The 20,632-nt window shown below is 57.9% G+C and overlaps 1 protein-coding gene across 1 annotated transcript; it reads left to right on the forward strand.

The window, feature by feature from the left end:
• Nucleotides 1-5,621: 5,621 nt before the first annotated feature.
• Nucleotides 5,622-20,355, forward strand: KCNC4 (potassium voltage-gated channel subfamily C member 4). The gene is made up of 4 exons (XM_051639312.1): nucleotides 5,622-6,364; nucleotides 11,245-12,181; nucleotides 13,657-13,842; nucleotides 19,747-20,355. The coding sequence occupies exons 1-4, from the start codon at nucleotides 5,714-5,716 to the stop codon at nucleotides 19,854-19,856; spliced, it is 1,884 nt and encodes a 627-aa protein (XP_051495272.1). The 5' UTR covers nucleotides 5,622-5,713; the 3' UTR covers nucleotides 19,857-20,355.
• Nucleotides 20,356-20,632: the final 277 nt, after the last annotated feature.

The raw sequence follows: 20,632 nt of genomic DNA on the forward strand, positions 1-20,632 counted from the left end.
AAGCTGGAGGGTTTGCTACCCTGCACAGTGACCTGCTGGTGTTGCTGGTGGGTTATTCTGGTGGTGCTGGGAGGCTGGAGACCCTCCCTAGAGAAGGACCAGAGGTTTCCAGCAGCCCCAGGTGACTTCAGCTGCCTAGGGATGTGGGGTGGGGTGTGGGGCTGCCTCTTCCCTCCCATCTTCTGCAGCTCTTTTGGCTTCTCCAAGGCTGATCCAGCCCTGAGGAACCCGAGGAAGAAAATGGGATGGATGGAACCAGATGAGATCTGCCAGTGCTGGGGATGCCATCAGTGTACCAAGGTGACCATGAGCTGAACTTGTCCCCACTATGATGGCAGCTGCAGAGGAGCAGGGCAGGATTTCTGAACACCTCTGCATCATCTGGAGATGTTGGTGTAGGGCTGGGGTGAGTGTCTGCCAGGGGGGCTGGAGGAGCAGCACTGGAGGCAGGAGATGGCACGTGGGTTGTCTTTGCCCAGAGTCCCTCCAGGACCTGGCTCTGAGGGGGGAAATGTCCCCCAGGAGCAACGAGCAGGACAACACTGAGCAGCTCTGAGCCCAGCACAGCCTCAGGGAGGAGGGACACTCCAGCTCCTCCTCACCCTCCGTGAGGTGGCACAGAGGGGGGATGCAGGACCATGGAGCCCAGTTCAGGGGGCTGCCCGGGGCTCTGCAGTACCCACAGGTGGTGCCCACTGCTGTGATGAGCTGGCTGGCCTCAGCCCACCCCCCCCCCTGTGCTGTGTGGCTCTGGCCTTGGCAAGAGCTTCAGACCCCAAACCCAGAGATGGGGGGCACGTGTCCCCTACTGCTCCACTCTGCACGAGGACAAGGTCCTGGCAGGCTGGTCCCCAGGCCACCCCCCAGCACGGAGGGGCCTTGTTTGGTTTGATCCCTTTTTCCTCCCCCCAGCAGCTGCCTGCAGGAGCAAACCCTGCCAAGCCCCCTCTGCTCCAGCTTGAGAACCACGGAGCTGCTGCTGGGGGAAAGTCCCAGGGCAGGATTCAGCTCCATCCACCCCACGGGGGGCTGAGAGTGGGTCTGGGGGGGGGGGGGAAGTGGGGGAGGCAGAGCCCCCCCCAACTCCTGGTATTGGGGGATCCTTGCAAAGCAGATGAAGGAAACAGAGTGAAAAGAGTGATTCTTAGAGCAGCTTCCAGTGCCTGAAGGGGCTCCAGGAAAGCTGGGGAGGGGCTTGGGACAAGGGCAGGGAGGGATGGGATGAGGGGGATGGATGAAAAGTGGAAGAGGGAGCTTGAGGTTGGACATGAGGAGGGAATTATTTGCTGTGAGGGTGGTGAGAGCCTGGCCCAGGTTGCCCAGGGAAGCTGTGGCTGCCCCATCCCTGGCAGTGTTGAAGGGCAGGTTGGATGGGGCTTGGAGCAGCCTGGGCTGGTGGGAGGTGTCCCTGCCCATGCAGGGGGTTGGATCTGAATGATCTTGAAGGTCCTTTCCAGCCCAAACCACCCCATGATTCTGTGATTCTGGCCCTTATGGGGCTAGAAAAAAAGCAGAGAAACAGGCCCAGATGTTAAAATGTCCCTCCAAATCCATGCTTTTTTAAAAAAGAAATAAATAATGAATTTCCCAGGAGAGTGAGGCAGGGAACCTGCAGAGCCTGGGGGGTTGGGGGGGCTGGTGCTGCAGGACCATGGGGTGGTTTTGGGGTGTCCTACCTCAAACCAGCTCAGGATCGGGCACGGGCACAGGGTGGAGCTGCAGACAGCAACATCTCGCTGGGATTCCCTGAGCACCTCGGATTGAAAACCAGCAGTTCCCTACCCCAGCTCTTGAAGGCAGGGAAACTGAGGCACAGCACCAGCTCATGAGCAGCTCCTTGTCATTCCCAAGGCGTGATCGTCACCATCCCCGCTCCAGCCCAACCTCCTCCCCTTCCCAAATGGCTTTTATGGAGCAAAATCGCATCAGCGATGCCTCCTCGGATGGAGCCAGATCCACCACAGGACCCAGACGTGTTTTCCTTCTTGCCTTGGCTCCAGCCGCGGTCTCACGACCCACAAGATGGCACTGTGTGACAGCAGCTGGGGGACCCGGCCACCCTCGGGAGAAATTTGGGGTGCAGGGCACTCCTGAGGCTGGGGAAATGAACCAGCTCCTCTTCCAGGCAGAGACCTGGGAGGGGTGAGGATGCAAACTCCATCCCTGCAACCCTGAGCAGCCCAATTACCTGTTTTTAGCTGAAAAAATTCACCTGGATGAGATGGACCTTGCCCAGAGCTTGGGACAGCTTCTTCAGGACAACCTGTCTCCAAGGGAGTGTCCTGGGAGGCTGCTTGGAGCTCCTGCCCTGGGGAGCTGCTCTGTGGGATCAGCTCCCCGTGGTGTTCTGGGTGCCCATGGGCTCAGGGTGGACCTGTCCCACCCAAACGTGAAGGAAAGAGGGTAAAGACCTAGTCTGGAGCATCTGGGGGTTGCTGAGGTCAATGTATCTTTTAATGAATGGGATCCTGGGCTGGAAGGACCTGGAGATGTTGGTTTGTCCATCCCTAACCCAAAGCAGGATTGTGTCTCCCCAAAGTGAGCTGCAGCCCCCCCTTCTCCTCCATCTCTCCAGGGATGGGGACACAGCATGATCCCAGCACGTTGCCCACCTCTCCTTTAGGCCACACATCCCTCTGAGCATCCTGTGGCCTGTTGTGCTGGTCCCAGTGTCCCAAAGAGGGGACACATCCCCTGGGCTGGGCCACGGGCTCGGGTGGCTGTGCTGGGTGAGGTGGAGAGACAGTGCAGAGACCAGCGGGGGGGGACACTCCGAGACCCCTCCCCACGCCCTCAGGACCCACCCAAGGACTGTGGCTTTCCAGGTTGAAGCTGATCCTCCTGGAGATCACCCTGCTCTTCCTTCCAGCCTTCACCTGGATGTCATCTGAGCTGCCTCACAGGAGGCCTCTGGCTCCAAAAAAAAAAAGAAGAGGCCCTTTTATTCATCAAGCCCTTTCTATTTTCTCTCTTCCTCTCTCTTTTTTTTTTTTCCTCCCTCATGGACATTAAAAATCTGAAGGCATATGTGGAGAGCAGACAGCTTGGGGCGGGTGTTGCTGGTGAAAAGATCCTCTCCCTTCCCCAGATCAAACCCATTTGTCTGCCCGGCCACCCCCTCCCAGCCCAGGAACGGGGGCACCGAGAATCTCGGCGGGATGCAAAGTCACCAGCTAAAATATTAGCATCAGGTCGCAGCAATTCCCTTCCTCCCGGCCCAACTGGCTTTCCCCAGGGCTGGGGAACCCAGCTGCCATGCCCGGCCGGTGATGCAAGGCTGGATTTTTCCAGCACCGTTTTCCCTCGGGCTCCTCGACGTTCTCCCGCCGGTGCAGCCCCGGGTGGTTTGGGTGTGAAGCTTCACCAACCTCCTCCTCCTCCTCCAGCCGCTCAGGATCCGGCCCTGGAAGCTGTGGAGTTGCAGTTCCAGTCGGAGCAGGGCTTGCTTGGGGGGTAAGATTTGAACCGCGGCTCCTCCTGGTTCTTTTTTGTTGGTGTTTTCTTTCTTTGGGTGGAGCGTTTGCCCCAACACCCCCCCCCCCACCCTCAACCCCCTGCCTTGGTGAGAATGTCACCCCAGGGGACAAAGCTGGGCCAGGGGGGTGAGGAGGAAACCTGGGGTCCCTGGAGGGGACACACACACACACACGACACCCCCCTCTCTCCACAGCCCAGGGAGGTGCAGAGAGGGATGCAGGGATGGGGCAGCATCCCCACCTTCCCTGTCCCCTCCCCCTGCACCACGGAGCCCCCGCTACAGGTGCTGACCCCCCAGCTCAGCACCCCCCTGCTCCAGTAACAGGCCTGTGCTGGGCTTGGATCCCACCTATGACCCCAAAGAACCCCCCCCCCCGCCCCCCCAATACCAGCGGTGTAAACCAGGAGCAAACAGCTCTGATGGGACCAGGTCCCCCCCCCCCCACCAGGGCTTCGCCTTGGTGACCACCTTGTCCCCCGGGGGCACCGCTGGTCTTCACCTCCTCCCCAAGCCCCAGGAGATGGGGCTGAGCATCACCACCAGCCCCCCGGGGGTGTAAAAGCCCCCCAAGGAGGTGATGGGGAGGGGGTAGGGGAAGGGCTGAGGTGGCTGGTACCCCGCACCCCAGCCTGGGCGGGTGCAGCTTTGGGGAAGGGGCAGGAGCCGAAACAGCGAGAGATGCTCGGGGAGGGTGGTGGGAGGGAAGAGTGGGGGGAGGGGGGGAGGGATGGGGTGGGGGGCAGGTCTACCTGCAGTACCCAACCCCCCCCCCAGCTCCCCATGCTCGGGGTCGGTCTCTCCTGACCTCTCGGTGAGCGAGGGATTGCGAGCCAGGGAGGGATGGGATCTGCTGGAGCCTCTGCCAAGAGCTGGTTCCAGCTCCGCAGGCAGCTCGGGGCTGCATTTCCCCTCCGGAGCGAAGCGGAGCTGGGGGTGTCCGGGGTTCACTCCGCATTGACACCGACCCCCGCCCCCCCGAAAGCATCACCTGCCCGTCGGGGAGGTGAGCCGGGACCTGGGGGTGCTGGGGGGGGGGGGGGGTGGGGGGGTGGATAAAGGGGAGGGGGCTGGGATGGAGATGGAGCGATGGGAGGATGGAGGGGAGGGATGCACGGATGGAGGAGCGTGGTTGGAGGGGGGGGGGGGGGCGCGGGCGGGGGGCTGTGGGGCCGGGCGCTGGGGCGGGGGGGTCCGGGCCCCCCCCCCGGGCGGGGCGGTGCCGGTTCCTGTAACCCCGCCGCTCGTTTCTAGCGCTATAAAAGCCCCAGGGGGGGGCTGTCGAGACCCCCCACCCCCCGAAACCGGGAGCGATCTTTCCCCCCTCCCCCCCCCCTCCCAAACCCCGCACCGAGCTCAGCCGGGCGGCAACCCCCGGGGCGCAACAGGCCCCCCCACCCCGGCCCGGCCACGCGTTTGCGGGGCCCCCCCCAACCCCGCCACGGTGCCGCAGCATCATCCCCCCCCCCCCCCCCCCCACCCCGGGGAGGGCAGGGCCCGGCTTAGGAGGGGAGGCGGAGGGGGTACATCCATCTATCCCCCCCCCAAACCCTTCTCCGGGAACCGGGGAGGTGCCCCCCCCGCCTCCTCCTCTTCCTCCCTCCCTGAGCCCGGCCCGCGGGTGCGGGGGGAGCGCGGAACCAGCGGAGCGGCGGGGACCCCCCCTTTCCCAACCCCCCCCCCCGCCTGGCGCTGCAGGTACCGGGGGTGGGACACACACACACACACACACATCCAAGCTCAGGACTCGCCCCCCCCAAACCCCCAGCCTTGGCGGCTGCAGCATCTTCCTCCTCCCCAGCCGGGCCTGCATCCCACCCCCCCAACAGACCCCCCCCCCCCCCCCCGTTTCCCATCCCCTTCCCCCCCCCCCGAGCCCTCCTCTCTCCTTCCCTGCACTTGTTGCTGCCCGGCAGGGCTGGGTTGGCTCCAGCTTTAGGGCGGTTTTATTTCGGGAGGGTTGGTGCTTTTGGGGAGGGGGTGGAGGTTGCAGCCTGTCCTGCCGCCCCCCCAAACCCCCCCCCCCTACCCCCCCCCCAGCAGCCAGCGGGGTCCGGGCTCGGCTCCAACCTGCTCCCCCTGAGGCCAGAGCCGAGCCTGAGCTCCACTCCCCCCCCCCCCCACCACCCTGCTTTTTTATTCCCCCTCCCCCAGTCCCATCTCTGCTCCCCACCACCCCCCAGCTCCTCGCCCGGAGGAAGGGTGAGCTCAGGGTGCCGTCCCCAGCCACCGAAATCTATGATCAGCTCCGTGTGCGTCTCCTCCTACCGCGGACGCAAGTCGGGGAACAAACCACCTTCCAAAACATGCCTGAAGGAAGAGATGGGCAAAGGGGAAGAATCGGACAAGATCACCATCAACGTAGGCGGCACCAGGCATGAGACCTACAAGAGCACCCTCAGGACTTTGCCGGGCACCCGCCTGGCCTGGTTGGCCGACCCCGACGCCCAAAGCAACTTTGACTTTGACGGGAAAAGCAACGAGTTCTTCTTCGACCGTCACCCCGGGATCTTCTCCTACGTGCTCAACTACTACCGGACGGGGAAGCTGCACTGCCCCGCCGACATCTGCGGGCCCCTCTTCGAGGAGGAGCTGACCTACTGGGGCATCGACGAGACCGACGTGGAGCCCTGCTGCTGGATGACCTACCGGCAGCACCGCGACGCCGAGGAGGCCCTGGATATCTTCGAGAGCCCTGAGCCAGGTGGTGGGGCTGGTGGAGAGGAACCTGAAGAGGAAGGGGGTAGGGAGATGGCCCTTCAACGCCTGGGGATGGATGACAGGCCGGCGGGGGCAGCGGGGGCTGCTGGAGGGGGTGGCTGCTGTCGGAATTGGCAGCCCAGGATGTGGGCGCTCTTTGAGGATCCCTACTCGTCCAAGGCAGCAAGGGTAAGCTCCCCAAACGTGCCAGTGGGGAGGTGGGATGGGGCTGGGCTGGGCTTGTGCCTTCATCTCACCATCCCTGTGGGTGAGATGGACTCTCCTAGTGGGCTCTGTGGGTTGTTCCCCCCCCCCCAGCCACTCACCTTCTACCATCTCCCATCCGATGGGAAGCCTCTTCCATCATCTTCCAGTCCATCGCTTCTAGGGGAGCTGGGTTGAAACTGGGAACAAGCTCATCTCGCTGTCCCCAGCCCACCCTTGAGTGCTGCCTCAGCACTTCCTGGGGGACATGGAGATGCAGGAACATCAGGGAGAAACAGTCCCTGGCAGGTCCGAGGCCTGGCAGAGGTTCAGGAAGCTCCAGGACAGGTTCCTTGGGTTCCTCTTGCTGGGTTGGGTGGGTTCCCTCACCAACCACCACAGTTAATGGTGGGGGGACACAGCTGGGGCCTGCTGGTGCCTCAGGCAGATCCTGAACCAAGTGAGATCCTCATTGGTGTCCCCAAAGAGCTTGTGCTCCTCTTCTCCAGCAGCAGTGGCCCCACAGGACACCCCCTCCCCACACCCCTCTCCCCCCTCCCCGTCCCCGCGTCGCTGCTGCCCACGCGCAGCAGACGGTCCCCACCAGCGTGTGCCAGCAACCCCACGTACGCACACACGAGCACACACACCTGCTGACACCCCCCCACAGCCCCCCCCTTGCACACCCAGACCATCCCTACCCAAAGGTACCAACATTCCTGGGATGGATCCCCCATAACGAGGCACATCTCGGGGCTTGGACACCATCCTGTGCACGTGTCTCCTCTCCCAGCTACTCTTGGATCATCCCCAAAGCTGCCTCCAGACACCCCTGGACCCCTAGACAACCCCCCTCATGCCATTCCATCCCCATTCTGTCCCATCCCCATCCTGTCCCATCCCCATCCTGTCCCATCCATCACACCCAGTTTATAAACCCACCCCACGTGGGGATCCAGGTTGGGCGTCCAAATGAATTCAGGATGTTTTTAGAGGTGTTAAAAAAACCAAACCCCATCAACGGTAAGAAAATCCTGCAGGCACAGAAGGTGCTGGGGCAGCAGGAAGAGCTTTGCTGGCTTTGCAAGAGGCACCTCATCCTTTTGCCCATCTCTGAGGGCCTCGTGGCCTCCGAGTGGTGCGAGATTAAAAATTCAAAGGAAATAAAAATAAACCCAAGCAGGGGAATTCAACTCGGATTTTTCACCTTGTGATTCAGTCCTCACAAAGGCTTTCGCAGGAGGAGTGGAGCTGGCTGTGGTGTGAGCCCTGAGCAGGGTTGGAGTGGGACCAGTCTGCACTGGGAGCTCCCAGCTTCCTTCTTACTGGTCTAAGGTAAAGGACCAGTTTAGCACCAGCACGGGGATGGGCGCCTCCCAGTGGTAACGCTCCCAGGACCTTCTGGGTCGTGTTTTCCACTCTAAAATATTAATATAATTTAGCAAGCCCTTAGGAGAACTGGAAGGGGAAACTGAGGCACAGAGCAGTGCCACCAACCCAACTGAACCCAACCCACCCAGTGCACCCAGTTAACGTGGGGAGCCGTTACTGGTGTGGAGTCACCATCCAGCACTAGGAGGCTCCAGGACCCACTGGAGGTGCAGTGTTCATGGTGCCCTGGGGTTTTGGGGTGGCCCAAATGGGTTTTCATGAGGGTGGTCCCTTTGGGAGCCTCCTCCTCCCTTTCCAGAGCTGCCAGGTGCTCTGGAGCAGCAGCAGTGGAAGACAAGAGGTCCCCAGCTCAGTGCATGAAACCTCTCCCTCCCTCGTGTGACAACGGTGACTAAGAATCTTGGGGACAGAATTTCTCAGGTCCTTGCTCCTCCTCAGGCCCTGACTCCGGTGCCTTCTGGCTATTTCCAGCTTTCCCTCCTTCCAGCACTTCTCTTGCCCAGCACCTCCTGAGCTGGTGATGGAGTTTTTAGCTTCTTCTCCTTGTAGCATCGATACCCACGGGATCTTGGCTCGTGTGTCTAGTCCAGTCTCCATAAAAATTTGATCCCTGTCCCAGCAGGAGTTTAAAACTCTTTTTTTCCCCCGTGGAAAACTGCCCTGGTCATGACCTTCACTTCCAAACTCTGCTCAGTGGTAGCTCCTCAGTTTTTTTCCCCTTTGCAGCCCAACTTGGTGGGTCCTGACGTTGCTTCCATGGGCACCTCAAGGCTGGTGACCCCCTGTAAGGTCATGGGTGTTGGGATCACCCATCTCAAGCTGTTGAGTGCACGTGGAGATCATGAAGCTCATCAGCAGGTTCTGGAGGACTTGTTTGGTGGGGTCCTTGGTGCTGTGTTGGGTAGATCCATGGATTTGAGGGTATTTTTAAGACAGCTTCAGAAAATAAACCTTCAAGCTTGGAGTTGAGGTCATAGCTGAGAGAAGATGTTTCAGGTCAGATCTTCAGCTGCCACAAAACTGGAGCAGCTCTGTTGACTTTGGGGAGGGGTGGGATGATGGTTGGCACTGGCTGTGAACTTGACTCTCCTGTTTTTAGAGGTGGCTTTTGCTCCTGGGGCTAACTCAGCTCCCACAGCAGGGCTGCTCCACTGCCCAAGGGTTTCCAGGGTCTTCACTCCCTTCCTTGGCCATTTTTTTTTCCTTCCTACTTTGCTTTGAGTTGAATTTTTTCCTCTTCAGGTTTTCCTGAGGTTGGAAGCTCAGCTGAAAAGTGGATTATTTTGGCAGTTCAATCCCAGTGTAGACACAAGTGACTGGTTAAACTGGTCTTGCTTTCAGATCCCACTTGTTGTTGTTGTTTTGTTGGGTTTGCTCCCCAGATCGTGGCAGGCTGATGGGTGAGGGCCACCTTTGGAGCTGCCATCAGTGGAGCTGCATCATGGTGCAGGTTCTAGGTCTGGAGGTTGGGAACATCTCAGCCCATCCAGTCTGTCACTAAGGGGGGGAACTCTGGGACCAGAATCAAGACTGGTTTGGCTTGGAAGGGACCTTCAAGATCATCCAGATCCATCCACATGGGCAGGGACACCTCCCACCAGCCCAGGCTGCTCCAAGCCCCATCCAACCTGCCCTTCAACACTGCCAGGGATGGGGCAGCCACAGCTCCCCTGGGCAACCTGGGCCAGGCTCTCACCACCCTCACAGCCAAGAATTCCCTCCTCATCTCCAACCTCAAGCTCCCTCTTCCACTTTTCATCCATCCCCCTCATCCCATCCCTCCCTGCCCTTGTCCCAAGCCCCTCCCCAGCTTTCCTGGAGCCCCTTCAGGCACTGGAAGGTGCTCTAAGGTCTCCCTGGAGCCTTCTCTTCTCCAGGCTGAACACCCAAAAAAAATCTTCCAGAGTTGCTCCACCAATTCAAGCCTGGCTTCACACCTAACTTTGGGAGGGCTGATGCTCTCTGTGCTGGACCCACATGGCCTTGCCCTTGGGGACATTCCTCAAGGATGCTCTCAGCATGTTACTGCTGGTGTCCAGGGCTGGTTTTCCTCCAGCGTGACTCAGGCTGCTCTGCTGCTGATTCACTCCAGCCAAGGACCTGGGCTGTCATCTCCAGCAGCTCGTTCAGCCTAATGTGTGGGTTGGACACCAAAAGGTCTCATCCTGCTCAGTGTGGGCAGCAGCAAAGGGGCTGGAGATGGGGCTGGTCCTAGGGAGCCAGATCTACTGGGCTGGAGGAAGGTGGAAGAAGAGGTTCTTCTACTTGGAGGCACTTTTTTTTTGGGGTGGGGGGGAATCTCAGGAACTGGTGCTCCAGGCATTGGACTCACCATGAGCTCATCCTGGTCTGGTGGGGCTGAGCAGGGTTGATGGGGGGGGAAACAGCAATGGGTTTTCTCTCTGGTTCCCACCCGAGGTGAAGTGACAGGGACAGGAGGTGACAGGGAGGGGACACAGGTGTCCCTGAGCTCTGCCTGCTCCTCTCCTCCCAGTCCTGGCACCGTTCCTGGGCACATTGTCCACCCCAGAGCTGGAGGGAGCAGGAGGGGACAAAGGGACATCACTGATACATCCAGACCCAAACCTCCCAGGTGTGATTCATGGGATCGTTCTGGTTGGAAAATCCCTTTCAGATCCTCCAGTCCAACCCTTCCCCCAGCCCTGCCAAGGCCACCCCTGCCCCACGTCCCTCAGCACCATCTCCAGGGCTTGGAAACCCCTCCAGGGATGGGGACTCCCCCCCTGCCCTGGGCAGCCTGGGCCAGGCCCTGACAACCCTTGCCAGGGAGAAATTGCCCCCAAGGTCCAACCTCAACCTCCCCTGGTGCAACTTGAGGCCATTTCCTCTTGTTCTGTTGCTTTTTACTTGAGTGAAGAACAGTGTGAACACCTCATCTGTGGGGGCGTTGGGATGAAGGTGGGGCAAAGCTCTTTGACTTTGTCCTCTCCAGGTTCCCTTTCCATGCGTGTTCCTGGTGGAGGTTTGCTCCAAACCCTGTTTGAAGGTCTCCCTTCATCTCCATCCCTGTCATCTCTGGCACATCTCCAGCCACGATGGAGCCCAGCACACCTTGTCCATATCATAGCACCTGGAGAAAGGTTCTGGTGGCCCTAGACACTGGGTTTTTTCTGCCATTTCATGGGACAGGTCCAAGGAACCATCCTAGTTCTCCATCCTTAGTCTTGGGGAAGTAGGTGGAGCAGCTTCTGGGGTGTTTTGAGCCTGTTACCCTCATTTTTGTGGGGTGAGGACTTCTCCCATCCCAGCTATTGCTGTTGACTGGCAGGAATTAGAAGATACACCAAAGGCAGGAGACACCAGAAGTGTCCCTCAGGCTGCCCCAGAGCTGTTGTCACGGTGCTTCATGAAATTGCTGCTCTCCTCCAGAGAGGAGAGGTTGACCCAAATCAACAAATCACGAGGGGCTGACCCAAACCAGCTCATGGCCTGGGTAATTTCTACTGTTGCAGGTAGTTGCTTTTGCCTCCCTCTTCTTCATCCTGGTCTCCATCACCACCTTCTGCCTGGAGACACACGAGGCCTTCAACATCGACGTCAACGTGACGGAGACCCTGGTGGTTGGCAACACCACGACCATCCTGCTGACACACAAAGTGGAGACAGAGCCCATCCTCACCTACATCGAAGGGGTCTGTGTCCTCTGGTTCACCCTCGAGTTCCTGGTTCGCATCATCTGCTGCCCAGATAAGCTCCTCTTCGTTAAAAACCTCCTCAACATCATTGACTTCGTGGCCATCTTGCCCTTCTACCTGGAGGTAGGTCTCAGTGGCCTGTCCTCCAAAGCTGCCCGGGACGTGCTGGGCTTCCTACGGGTGGTTCGTTTCGTCCGGATCCTCCGGATCTTCAAGCTGACACGACACTTTGTGGGTCTCCGGGTGCTGGGCCACACCCTCCGGGCCAGCACCAACGAATTCCTGCTCCTCATCATCTTCCTGGCCTTGGGGGTCTTGATCTTCGCCACCATGATCTACTACGCCGAGCGGATCGGAGCCAAGACGTCCGACCCTCGCGGGAGCGACCACACTCACTTTAAGAACATCCCCATCGGGTTCTGGTGGGCCGTGGTCACCATGACCACCCTGGGCTATGGTGACATGTACCCCAAGACCTGGTCGGGCATGGTGGTGGGGGCTCTCTGTGCCTTGGCCGGGGTGCTCACCATCGCCATGCCCGTCCCTGTCATCGTCAATAACTTTGGGATGTACTATTCGTTGGCCATGGCCAAGCAGAAGCTGCCAAAGAAGAAGAAAAAGCATATACCCCGTCCAGCCCCACTGGACTCTCCCACCTACTGCAAAACCGAGGAGAACTCCCCCAGGAACAGCACCCAGAGTGACACTTGCCCCTTGGCAGTAGAGGAAGGGGCAGCTGAGAGGAAACGGTCAGGTGAGACCCCAACGGTGGGGCAGAGGGAGGTTGGGAGACCTCTGGGAGCCCCCAGGGCAGTGTCTGTGGTCCCCTGGGGACATCCCTGCGGTGGGATGTGGCCCTTGGTTCTCTGGGTGGGGAGATCTTGGTGCACCCGGGGCTTGGGACATCCAGCACTGGGGGTGTCCGGGGGTGGGGTGCTGTGTGGGTGGATCAGGATGCTGCAGATCAGAGCCCCTCTACTCAAGGAGAGGGATCCAGTGGGAAGCCCAAGGGAAAGGCCACATCATGCTCTCCTGATGGCATAGGTCGTCACCACGGTGTGGTTCAAGGTGTCCTCACTTAGTCCACCTCTTCCTCACCCCGACAGAGGTAAGACCATTTCCCTGATTTCCATCTTAGCCTGGGGCTGCCCTTGGGGTAGATGTTCTCTTGCTTCCTCCCACCACAAACCAGGGGCAAGCTCCACCAAAATGGAGAAATCCGGGGATGTTCCCTGAGACTCCACCTCCTCATTCATCTCCTAGGTGATGGAGCATCCTGGCATGGCCAGGTCAACGCTGCTCCAAATCCTGGGGGAGCAAAGTCAACCCCCCACGTTTGCCCTGTGGCCTCCTGCACTCAGCTGGGGTCTGGGGGTTGGCCAGACTTTCCTCCAGGTCAGGAGAAGGCTCAGCCCCATGAGGGTGGTCAGTGGTGTTCAGCATCACTTGGGCTGAGCTTGGGGCATTGCAGGATCCTCACCCTGGTGTCACTGCTGGCCACGGAGGTGGCTTTGCCCTCTTCATCTTGGTTTGCTGCTGGTGGCACCTTCAGAGCAGGAGGGACCAGGGTGGGGTTGTGTCCTGCAGTGATGGGACATTTGCTGAGGTCCACCCCTGAGCTTCACACTGTTGTGTCCAACGGTGATGGTCCTTCACCCGTGGGGACAGAAGGGGCTCTGAATGCCCCAGCTGGGTTGTTTTCCCTTAGGAATTCCCATTTCCCAGGTGCTCATGCAGCCTGGGGCAGCGAGAGCAGCTGCTCAGCTCTGGAGGACAACCCCATCCCTTCATCCCAACCCTGATCCAGGACCTCAGGCCCAGACCTTCCCCTGCCTTTGCATCCTCTCAGCAGATGCCACAAATTAGCACCTCACCACCCACCTCAGCAGCACCCATCTCAGTGGTGTGAGTTTTGGAGACCTAATTCCCACCAATTAGATGGGTGGACCTCAAAGACCAGGGGTGTTTCCTTCCTGGTGAGCCTTGCTTGGTTTCACCCAGGGTTTATAACCCTCAGCAGGAGTCAGAGCTGCTGCTTGGGGTCAGATTCTGTCCTGGTTTCTCTATGTTAGCATGTCCAGGCTGGGATCAGCACCTGAATTTGTAGGTATTGGGCAATCTGGGTCTTCTCCTTCCTTGCATGGTCTAAGCAAACCCTTCTGGCCACCCCAAGCACCTCATCTTGTGTTTTTATTGGCTGCTGATGGGTTCTCTGCCACCTTCTTGCAGACTCCAAGCAGAATGGTGAGGCCAACGTGGTGCTGTCAGATGAGGAGCAGCCACTGTCACCAACTGATGAGGAGAAGAGGCCCATGAGACGCTCCAGCACCCGGGAGAAGAACAAGAAATCCTCCACGTGCTTCCTGCTGGCCACGGGGGACTTCTCCTGTGCAGCAGATGGAGACATCCAGAAAGGTATGGCTGATGCTGGAGGTGGGAACTGGGGAGGGTGAGATGGAGGAATGAGGTGGAGGTTTGTTGCGTTGATCCAAGAGGGTGTTTCATCTCCATCTTCCTGCCTGGCTGTTGTCCCCTGCTCCCCAAATCCACTTGTCTTCCTGCCTCTCCATCCGCTTCTTTGCTGTCCACCATGGCTTTCTGTGCCAGCTCTGCCCTTCTTATTTCTGCCCCCCAAGGTCCTCCTCCCCTGGTTGCCACCATCTGGGGTCTGGGACCCCATGCTGGTTGCACTGCCTTCCTTGGGGACAGGTCTGTCCCTTCGCTCCCCAGCGTTCCAGCATCTCCTGACCTTCCAGCTCTTCTCCCTTCACCCATCTGAGTGGGACATCTTTCCTGGGGAGGTGGTGAGGTTGTGGAAAGGTGGTTGAAATGTTTTCAGGAAGGAAAAAAAAAAGGTCCTTTCCCCCACCCCCTCCCCCCTCTTCTCCCCTTCTGATGTTTTTGGTTGGTGGGTTGGAGCGTGGGGAGCTGCGATGTGTCAGGTTCTGCCGTGCCAGAAGCACAGGGCTTGCCAGAAGGTCTGTCTCCTCTGGGCTTGGGAAGGAGCTTTGCTGAGTGTTGAGGTTTTCTCCACCAAACTGTGGGGGAGATGAGCCAAGAAAACACAAGACTCTTCTTCCTGTGACAAAACAACCGTTTTCTTCGGCCTGGTCCCTTCTCATCAACCTTCTCTGCTCCACCGACTGGTGTGGACTCTGCCCACCTCCCAGCCCCTTCAGCCCCCAAATCCAGCTGCACCCTGGATTGTTGGGGTGATTCTTAGGACATGGGTCAGGTTTTAGTTCGGTGGCTTTGCTTGTGTGTGTGTCCAGGGTGGTGTGGGATGATGTAGCTGTGGAGCTGACCTACCTCTGCCTCCTTGGTACCAACTGGTCCCAGTTACTGGCAGGGAATGGTGCATGGGAGGTGGGACCAAGCAGGAGAAAAAGGTGATGGCCTCAAGTTGTGCCAGGGGAGGTTTAGATGGGATCTTGGGAATAATTCCTTCATGGAAAGGGTTGTCAGGCCCTGGTTCGTGGAGTCCCCATCCCTGGAGGGGTTTCCAAGCCGTGTAGATGTGGTGCTGAGGGACACGGGTCCGTGGTGGCCTTGGCAGGGCTGGGGAAGTGGTTGGACTGGATGATTTTGAGGGTCTTTTCCAACCAAAAGGTTTCTATGATGAGCTGTGTCTCTGAGCTGCAAACCAAGACCTGTTGGCTTCTGGTGTTGGTGCTTTGGAGGCCTTCAAGGGTTTGTGGCTGTAGCTCTGCTTGGGTTGGTAAAGACTGGATGGACTTGGGGCACAGGGGGAACCTCAGCTTTGGGTCAGTGACCTCCATCCCTGGTGCTCAGGTTCATCTCACACTCTCCTGGCACCTTTTACACCCCAAAGTCTCCTGGTTTGATGTTCAAGGCTCAGCCCAGGCTCAGCCCAACAGCCCCTGGTGTTGCTGCTCAGCATTGTCCCTCAGGAGGAGGACAAGCATGGAGAGCTTTGCTGCTCTTTGGGTAGGAAGAAACTTCAGTAAAAGTTGCTTGAACAGCCCCAGGTTTTTCCCTGGAAGTGCCTTTTCCTGGGAAGTTGGTCTCTTTTCTCAATGGCCACTAGTGAGAAGAAGTGAGGGGGCCTTAGTGCTGCCCCAGACTGGGTGGGATGGTGGACTGGAAGGGGTGAAAGACAGGGATGGAAGCCAGTGCTGATCTTCAGCCTTGCAAGATGCTCAAGTTGGGCAGCACTGGACTTGGTAGAGTTGGGTTCATGGTTGGACTCGATGATCTTAAAGGTCTTTTCCAACCAGAACAACTCTGTGATCTCTTCAGCTGAAGCATTTGAGCTTGGTCCCACTGAAGCTAGGAGAACTGGAGTAGAGCTGAGGATCCAGCAATGCTCTTGCTGGGCTCCAAAATCCCTTTACTCGGTTGTAGGAGACCAGGATGTACATGGTGATGCTCACGGGTTTGTTCTGGTGTCCTTCCTGCCCGTGTCAGAGTGCTTCATGCAATTAAAAAGAGATGTGGACATGGGTCACTTGCCCCCACCTTGCTGACCATTGTCTTGCACCTGGAGGAAGGTGAATCTGGTGTCTCTAGAGGGGCCTGAGTGGTGCTTGAGATGTTTTGGAAAGAGAAAACCTCAATATCCGTGTCCTGCTTGGAGATGGGTGGGTGAGATGCTGTCCTGGGAGGTCAGGGCTGGTGTCTTCCCTGGTAAAATGCTCCAGCGTGGTCAGGGTTGGTGGTGACCTGAAATGCTCAGAGGTCCTCTGCACCTCCTGCACTGCAGCCAGAAGCTGTTGGGAGCCTCCAAGGCTCCTCTACCCCCGCTCCTGCTTTGTCTCCTGCCGAGGCTGTTTGTTCTGGTACTGGGATGTTGGCAGCTCTGCAAATGGAGATGAGCTTGGTGCTGAGCCCAACTTGCTGATGGCCATCTGTCAGATCCTGGGACAGGTAGTGGTGTCTGTGCAAGCTGTGGAAATCAGGAGGTGGAGCTGGTTCAGGAATGTGCTACAGAGCTTGGCATCCTTTGTGGCTTGGGCTGGATTCCAGGGGTTGGTCTTGGTGGGGCAGCTTGAAGAGCTACCCTGTGGACCTGGGCCCTGGAGAAGACCAAGCTGGATTGCAGTGGATGGCCACGTGGCTTGTGTTTCTTGTCCCTGTTGCTGCCTTCACTGGTGTCACCTTGCTCCCCTGCTGCCAGGAATGGCTCCAGATCCCTCATCTCCTTCTAGCACTCAGGTCCTGCTCAGCACTTCCCCAGAATGTGTCCTGCTGGGGCTCAGACCTCCTGGCCTGGGTCTGTCCTGGCCTGGGACCTCCCATATCCCTCCATCCGAGCAGAAGATGGAGGTAGGATGAATCCAGCACCCCCCATGCCAAGGAGACTGGTTACGATCCAGTGCCTGAAGGAGCTTCAGGAAAGCTGGGGAGGGACTTTGGACCAGGGCAGGGAGGGATGGGTTGAGTGGGATGGTTTCAAACTGAACGAGGTTATTCAGCACTGGGACAGCTTGCCCAGGACAGTGGTGGAGTCCCCATCCCTGGAGGTGTTTCAAAGCCATGTAGATGTGGTGCTGAGGGACATGGTTGAGCTCTGGACTTGGTAGAGTTGGGTTCATGGTTGGACTTGATGATCCTTAAGGTCTTTCCAACCAGGAGGATTCTTTGTGCTCTGGAGTTTGCAAGTGGGGAATGTGGCATTTCCAGGTCCTGGGGACAAGCCCCTGGGGTCCTTCCCAGCCCCACCACCCCCCAGCCCTTCCATTCCTTGGAATGCACCCCCATTCATTGGTGATTATCCCCCGTTCACAGCAACCCCAGTGACCTCAGGTAGCAACCACATGAGTTGCTGGGATCCCAGTTCCCTTACCGAAGGGCACTGGGCAATTAGCAGAGGACAACCCTCTGGGGTTTTGCATCTTGGCTCCGTGGTGGGTGGAAAAACCACCAGGGCCTTGAGGGATGGAGCCCTGAGCTCCTTCCCAGGCTCTCCCATGAGCATTGGGAATTAATTGCTGGAGCAAAGGAAGTGTTTGGCTCGGGGCAGGTTTCTCCTCAGAGAGGTCCTGGAGCCATTAAGCATCTTGATGAAGTTCTGTCCCAAGCTGGGAGGCCTGAGACTTCTGGCCCTGCTCCCGTGCTCTCCTTCCACCCTTTTTCTCTTCAGTGACCTGAGCAAGAGGGCAAAGAACATCCCTGTGAAGTTCTCAACCACATCAGCAGGTCCTTGCATGACCAAGGTGGCTTCCAGCCAGCCCCAAGCCTCTAACACCCCCTGCCAAAGGGACGTTTTTTGGGTGCTGGACCCAGCAGTGACCCCAAGCTTTCAGGGACTGGTTGCATCTCACCACGGTTGCTTCCCACGAGCGTGACAGGGAATGGCTTGAGCTCTTCCCAGAGCCTCAGCATTCCCAGGAAAAGGTTTGTTGAAGGAGGGGGAGCCCAATGCGGGTTTTTTGGGGGTGAATTTTGGGAGTAGGAGGGGTCTTTACGTTGGCTGCTGTAGGTGGGAATCTCCCCCAGCTTGGGATGGGGCTTCCCCAGCTCAGGGCTCTGCTCGTTTCCCTTCTCCCTCACTTCCCTCCTCGGTCCCTGCATGGATTGATGCCAAGAAAAGAAAGCAGGGAATTGTTCTGCTCCGTGGGACCTGATTCCGTTCCTTCTGCTGCTGCCAAAACTGGAAAAGCTTTGCTGGAACCAGCAACAGGTTCAGCCAGGTCCTCTGTCCCTTGGCTCCTCCTCAGCTTCGCGGCCGCGGCTCCGCCGGAGCCAAGTTATGGGAAGAGGTTGAAGATTCCCAGGTTTCCCTGCAGTGGGTGGGAGATGGGGAGGGAGAAGGTATAAAAAAAAGGGATATAAATCAGATTTCAAGAGGGACGACTCTGGAGCCTCTTCCAGAGGATGTTCTTGGCTTCCTCCTCAGGGGTCGATGCTCTGGTCGCTCCGGTGGGATCGTCGATCCCTGATCCAAGCCCGGGGCAACACCCACTGTTGGTGCCTTTGAATCAAAGACCTTGTTCACCCCCCAAGGGAGGGGACACGGGGACAGTTCCCAGGGCCCACCCATCACCTTGTTTTCAGGGAACTTCATTGGATCATTGGATACTGGATCATTCCCACCCCCCACCCTCTTCTTCCCCCCCAGCTCGTTGGTGCTGGTGGGGATGGCAGAGACCAGGCTGGCTTTGTTCCCACGGGGAAAAATCCAAGGAGCACATCTTGGCACAGGGGGGTTGAGCTCATCTTGGCTGGGAGCATCCTTCATTTTCCATGTTTTCTCCCTGCCATCTGCAGAGCAGGTCTTGGTGCCCCTGGGGGACTAAAAAAAAGAATCCCAGTTTTCAGTGCAAACGCTTCATTTCTGCCCAGAAGGAAAAAGGGGCTTTTGACCTGTGGGATCATCTGCTCTGCCTGGGGCTTTGCAATAAAAGCTGGAACCATTTCTTGGCTCTTTAGGGGAGTGGGAAGTGTTCCTGTCCTTCAAGTGGTAGAAATATTTGCTCTTTCATGCAATTTCTTATGGAAAAGAATGTCTACCTGCTCCTTTCTGGCCAGAAAGGTGTCAGCTTGCTGGAAAAACCAGAGCTGGGGGAATAACTCCTCCCCAGTGCCACATTTCTTTGAGTTTTGCTGCTTTTTCCCTGTTTTCCTTCAGCCCATGGAATTCCCAGATTCATTTCTCATTCCGAACAAATTGGGAACCACAACCCAATGTCACCTGGGACTCATTTGATCTCTCAGCATCCATGATTCTCAAGTTTTGGATTCAGCTGGTGCTTCTCAGGGAGCTGAGGGGATGGCTGGAGGATCTGCAGAAGCTTGGTTGCCCTCAAAAGAGCAGTCGGTGAATTTTATTGTGAGGGGGTTGAATTGGGTGATGCTCTCCTGGTTGGAGAAGGTCATGGAGATGATGGGAGGGCTGGAGCAGCTCGGATGGGAGAGTTGGGGTGTTGAGCCTGGAGAAGAGAAGGCTCCAGGGAGACCTTAGAGCACCTTCCAGTGCCTGAAGGGGCTCCAGGAAAGCTGGGGAGGGACTTGGGACAAGGGCAGGGAGGGATGGGATGAGGGGGATGGATGAAAAGTGGAAGAGGGAGATTGAGGTTGGACATGAGGAGGAAATTCTTTGGTGTGAGGGTGGTGAGAGCCTGGCCCAGGTTGCCCAGGGAAGCTGTGGCTGCCCCATCCCTGGCAGTGTTGAAGGGCAGGTTGGATGGGGCTTGGAGCAGCCTGGGCTGGTGGGAGGTGTCCCTGCCCATGCAGGGGGTTGGTTCTGGATGATCTTGAAGGTCCCCTCCACACCAAGCCATTCCATGATCCCGTGACTCTGTGCTCATCCTTGGGAGGAGGCTGCTGGGCTCTAACCTGCCCCTTTTCTTCACCAAGGCCCTGGGAAGTCCCGAAGCCTCAGCAGCCTGGCTGGTGTGGCAGGACCCACGGTGGCCTTGGCTCCCTTGGCCTCCCCCTGCAGCTCTCCTGTCCCCTCCATCCTCTAATCCACTGCCTGGACCTGCTGTGTCATGTCACCCTGTCCCCCCTGTGGCTTTGTGGCCCTGCCTGTGTCCAGAGGAGACCAAGCTGGGCCACCTCCATCACCAAGAAGCAGGTTCTGATCTCCTCCAGCCCAGCACTGCCCCGTGCTCCCCAGTTTGCAGGACATGTCTCCATCCAACCTGCCTCGTCTCTGTGTGTTTTGGGACAATCCCTGGAGGGGGTCGAGGGTTTGCTCAGTGCTTTTTTGATTATGGGGGTTTTTTTTATCCCTTAGAAACCTTTATTCATCCAAAATAAATCAGGCTGAGCCTTGTGATTCCCTCTGGGGGTCGAGTCCTCCTTCCCGTGGGCTGGTTGCACTTGGGCTGGAGGGAGGTGGAAATGCAAGGAGGACACATTGACTCATAAAATTGTATAGAATTGTGCTGGAAATGGCTGAGTTCATATAATTGAAGGTCTTTTTGGTTTGGTTTTATTTTTTTCATTAAGAACAGCCTCAAGTTTCTGGAGGCAGCACATGAATAAACCTCTCTTCCTTGCCCAGCAGTGGTTCCCCTCTTGTTTTGTGTCTTTTCCTGCCTCAGTCACACTTGTTCCCTCCCTCCTTGTGTCTGCTTCTCCATCCAACCTGGTCCTGGGGCTGAAGGTGGCTTTGGAAGCCTTGGAAACCAGCCCCCAGGGCCTGTGGAGGTGGGAGGTTGTAGAGCCATGGGATGGGATGATGGGATGGGATGGGATGAGATGATGGGATGGGATGAGATGGGATGGATGAGATGAT

The sequence above is a fragment of the Apus apus genome, chromosome 23 (assembly GCF_020740795.1).
Source record: "Apus apus isolate bApuApu2 chromosome 23, bApuApu2.pri.cur, whole genome shotgun sequence".
NCBI classification, from domain to species: domain Eukaryota; kingdom Metazoa; phylum Chordata; class Aves; order Apodiformes; family Apodidae; genus Apus; species Apus apus.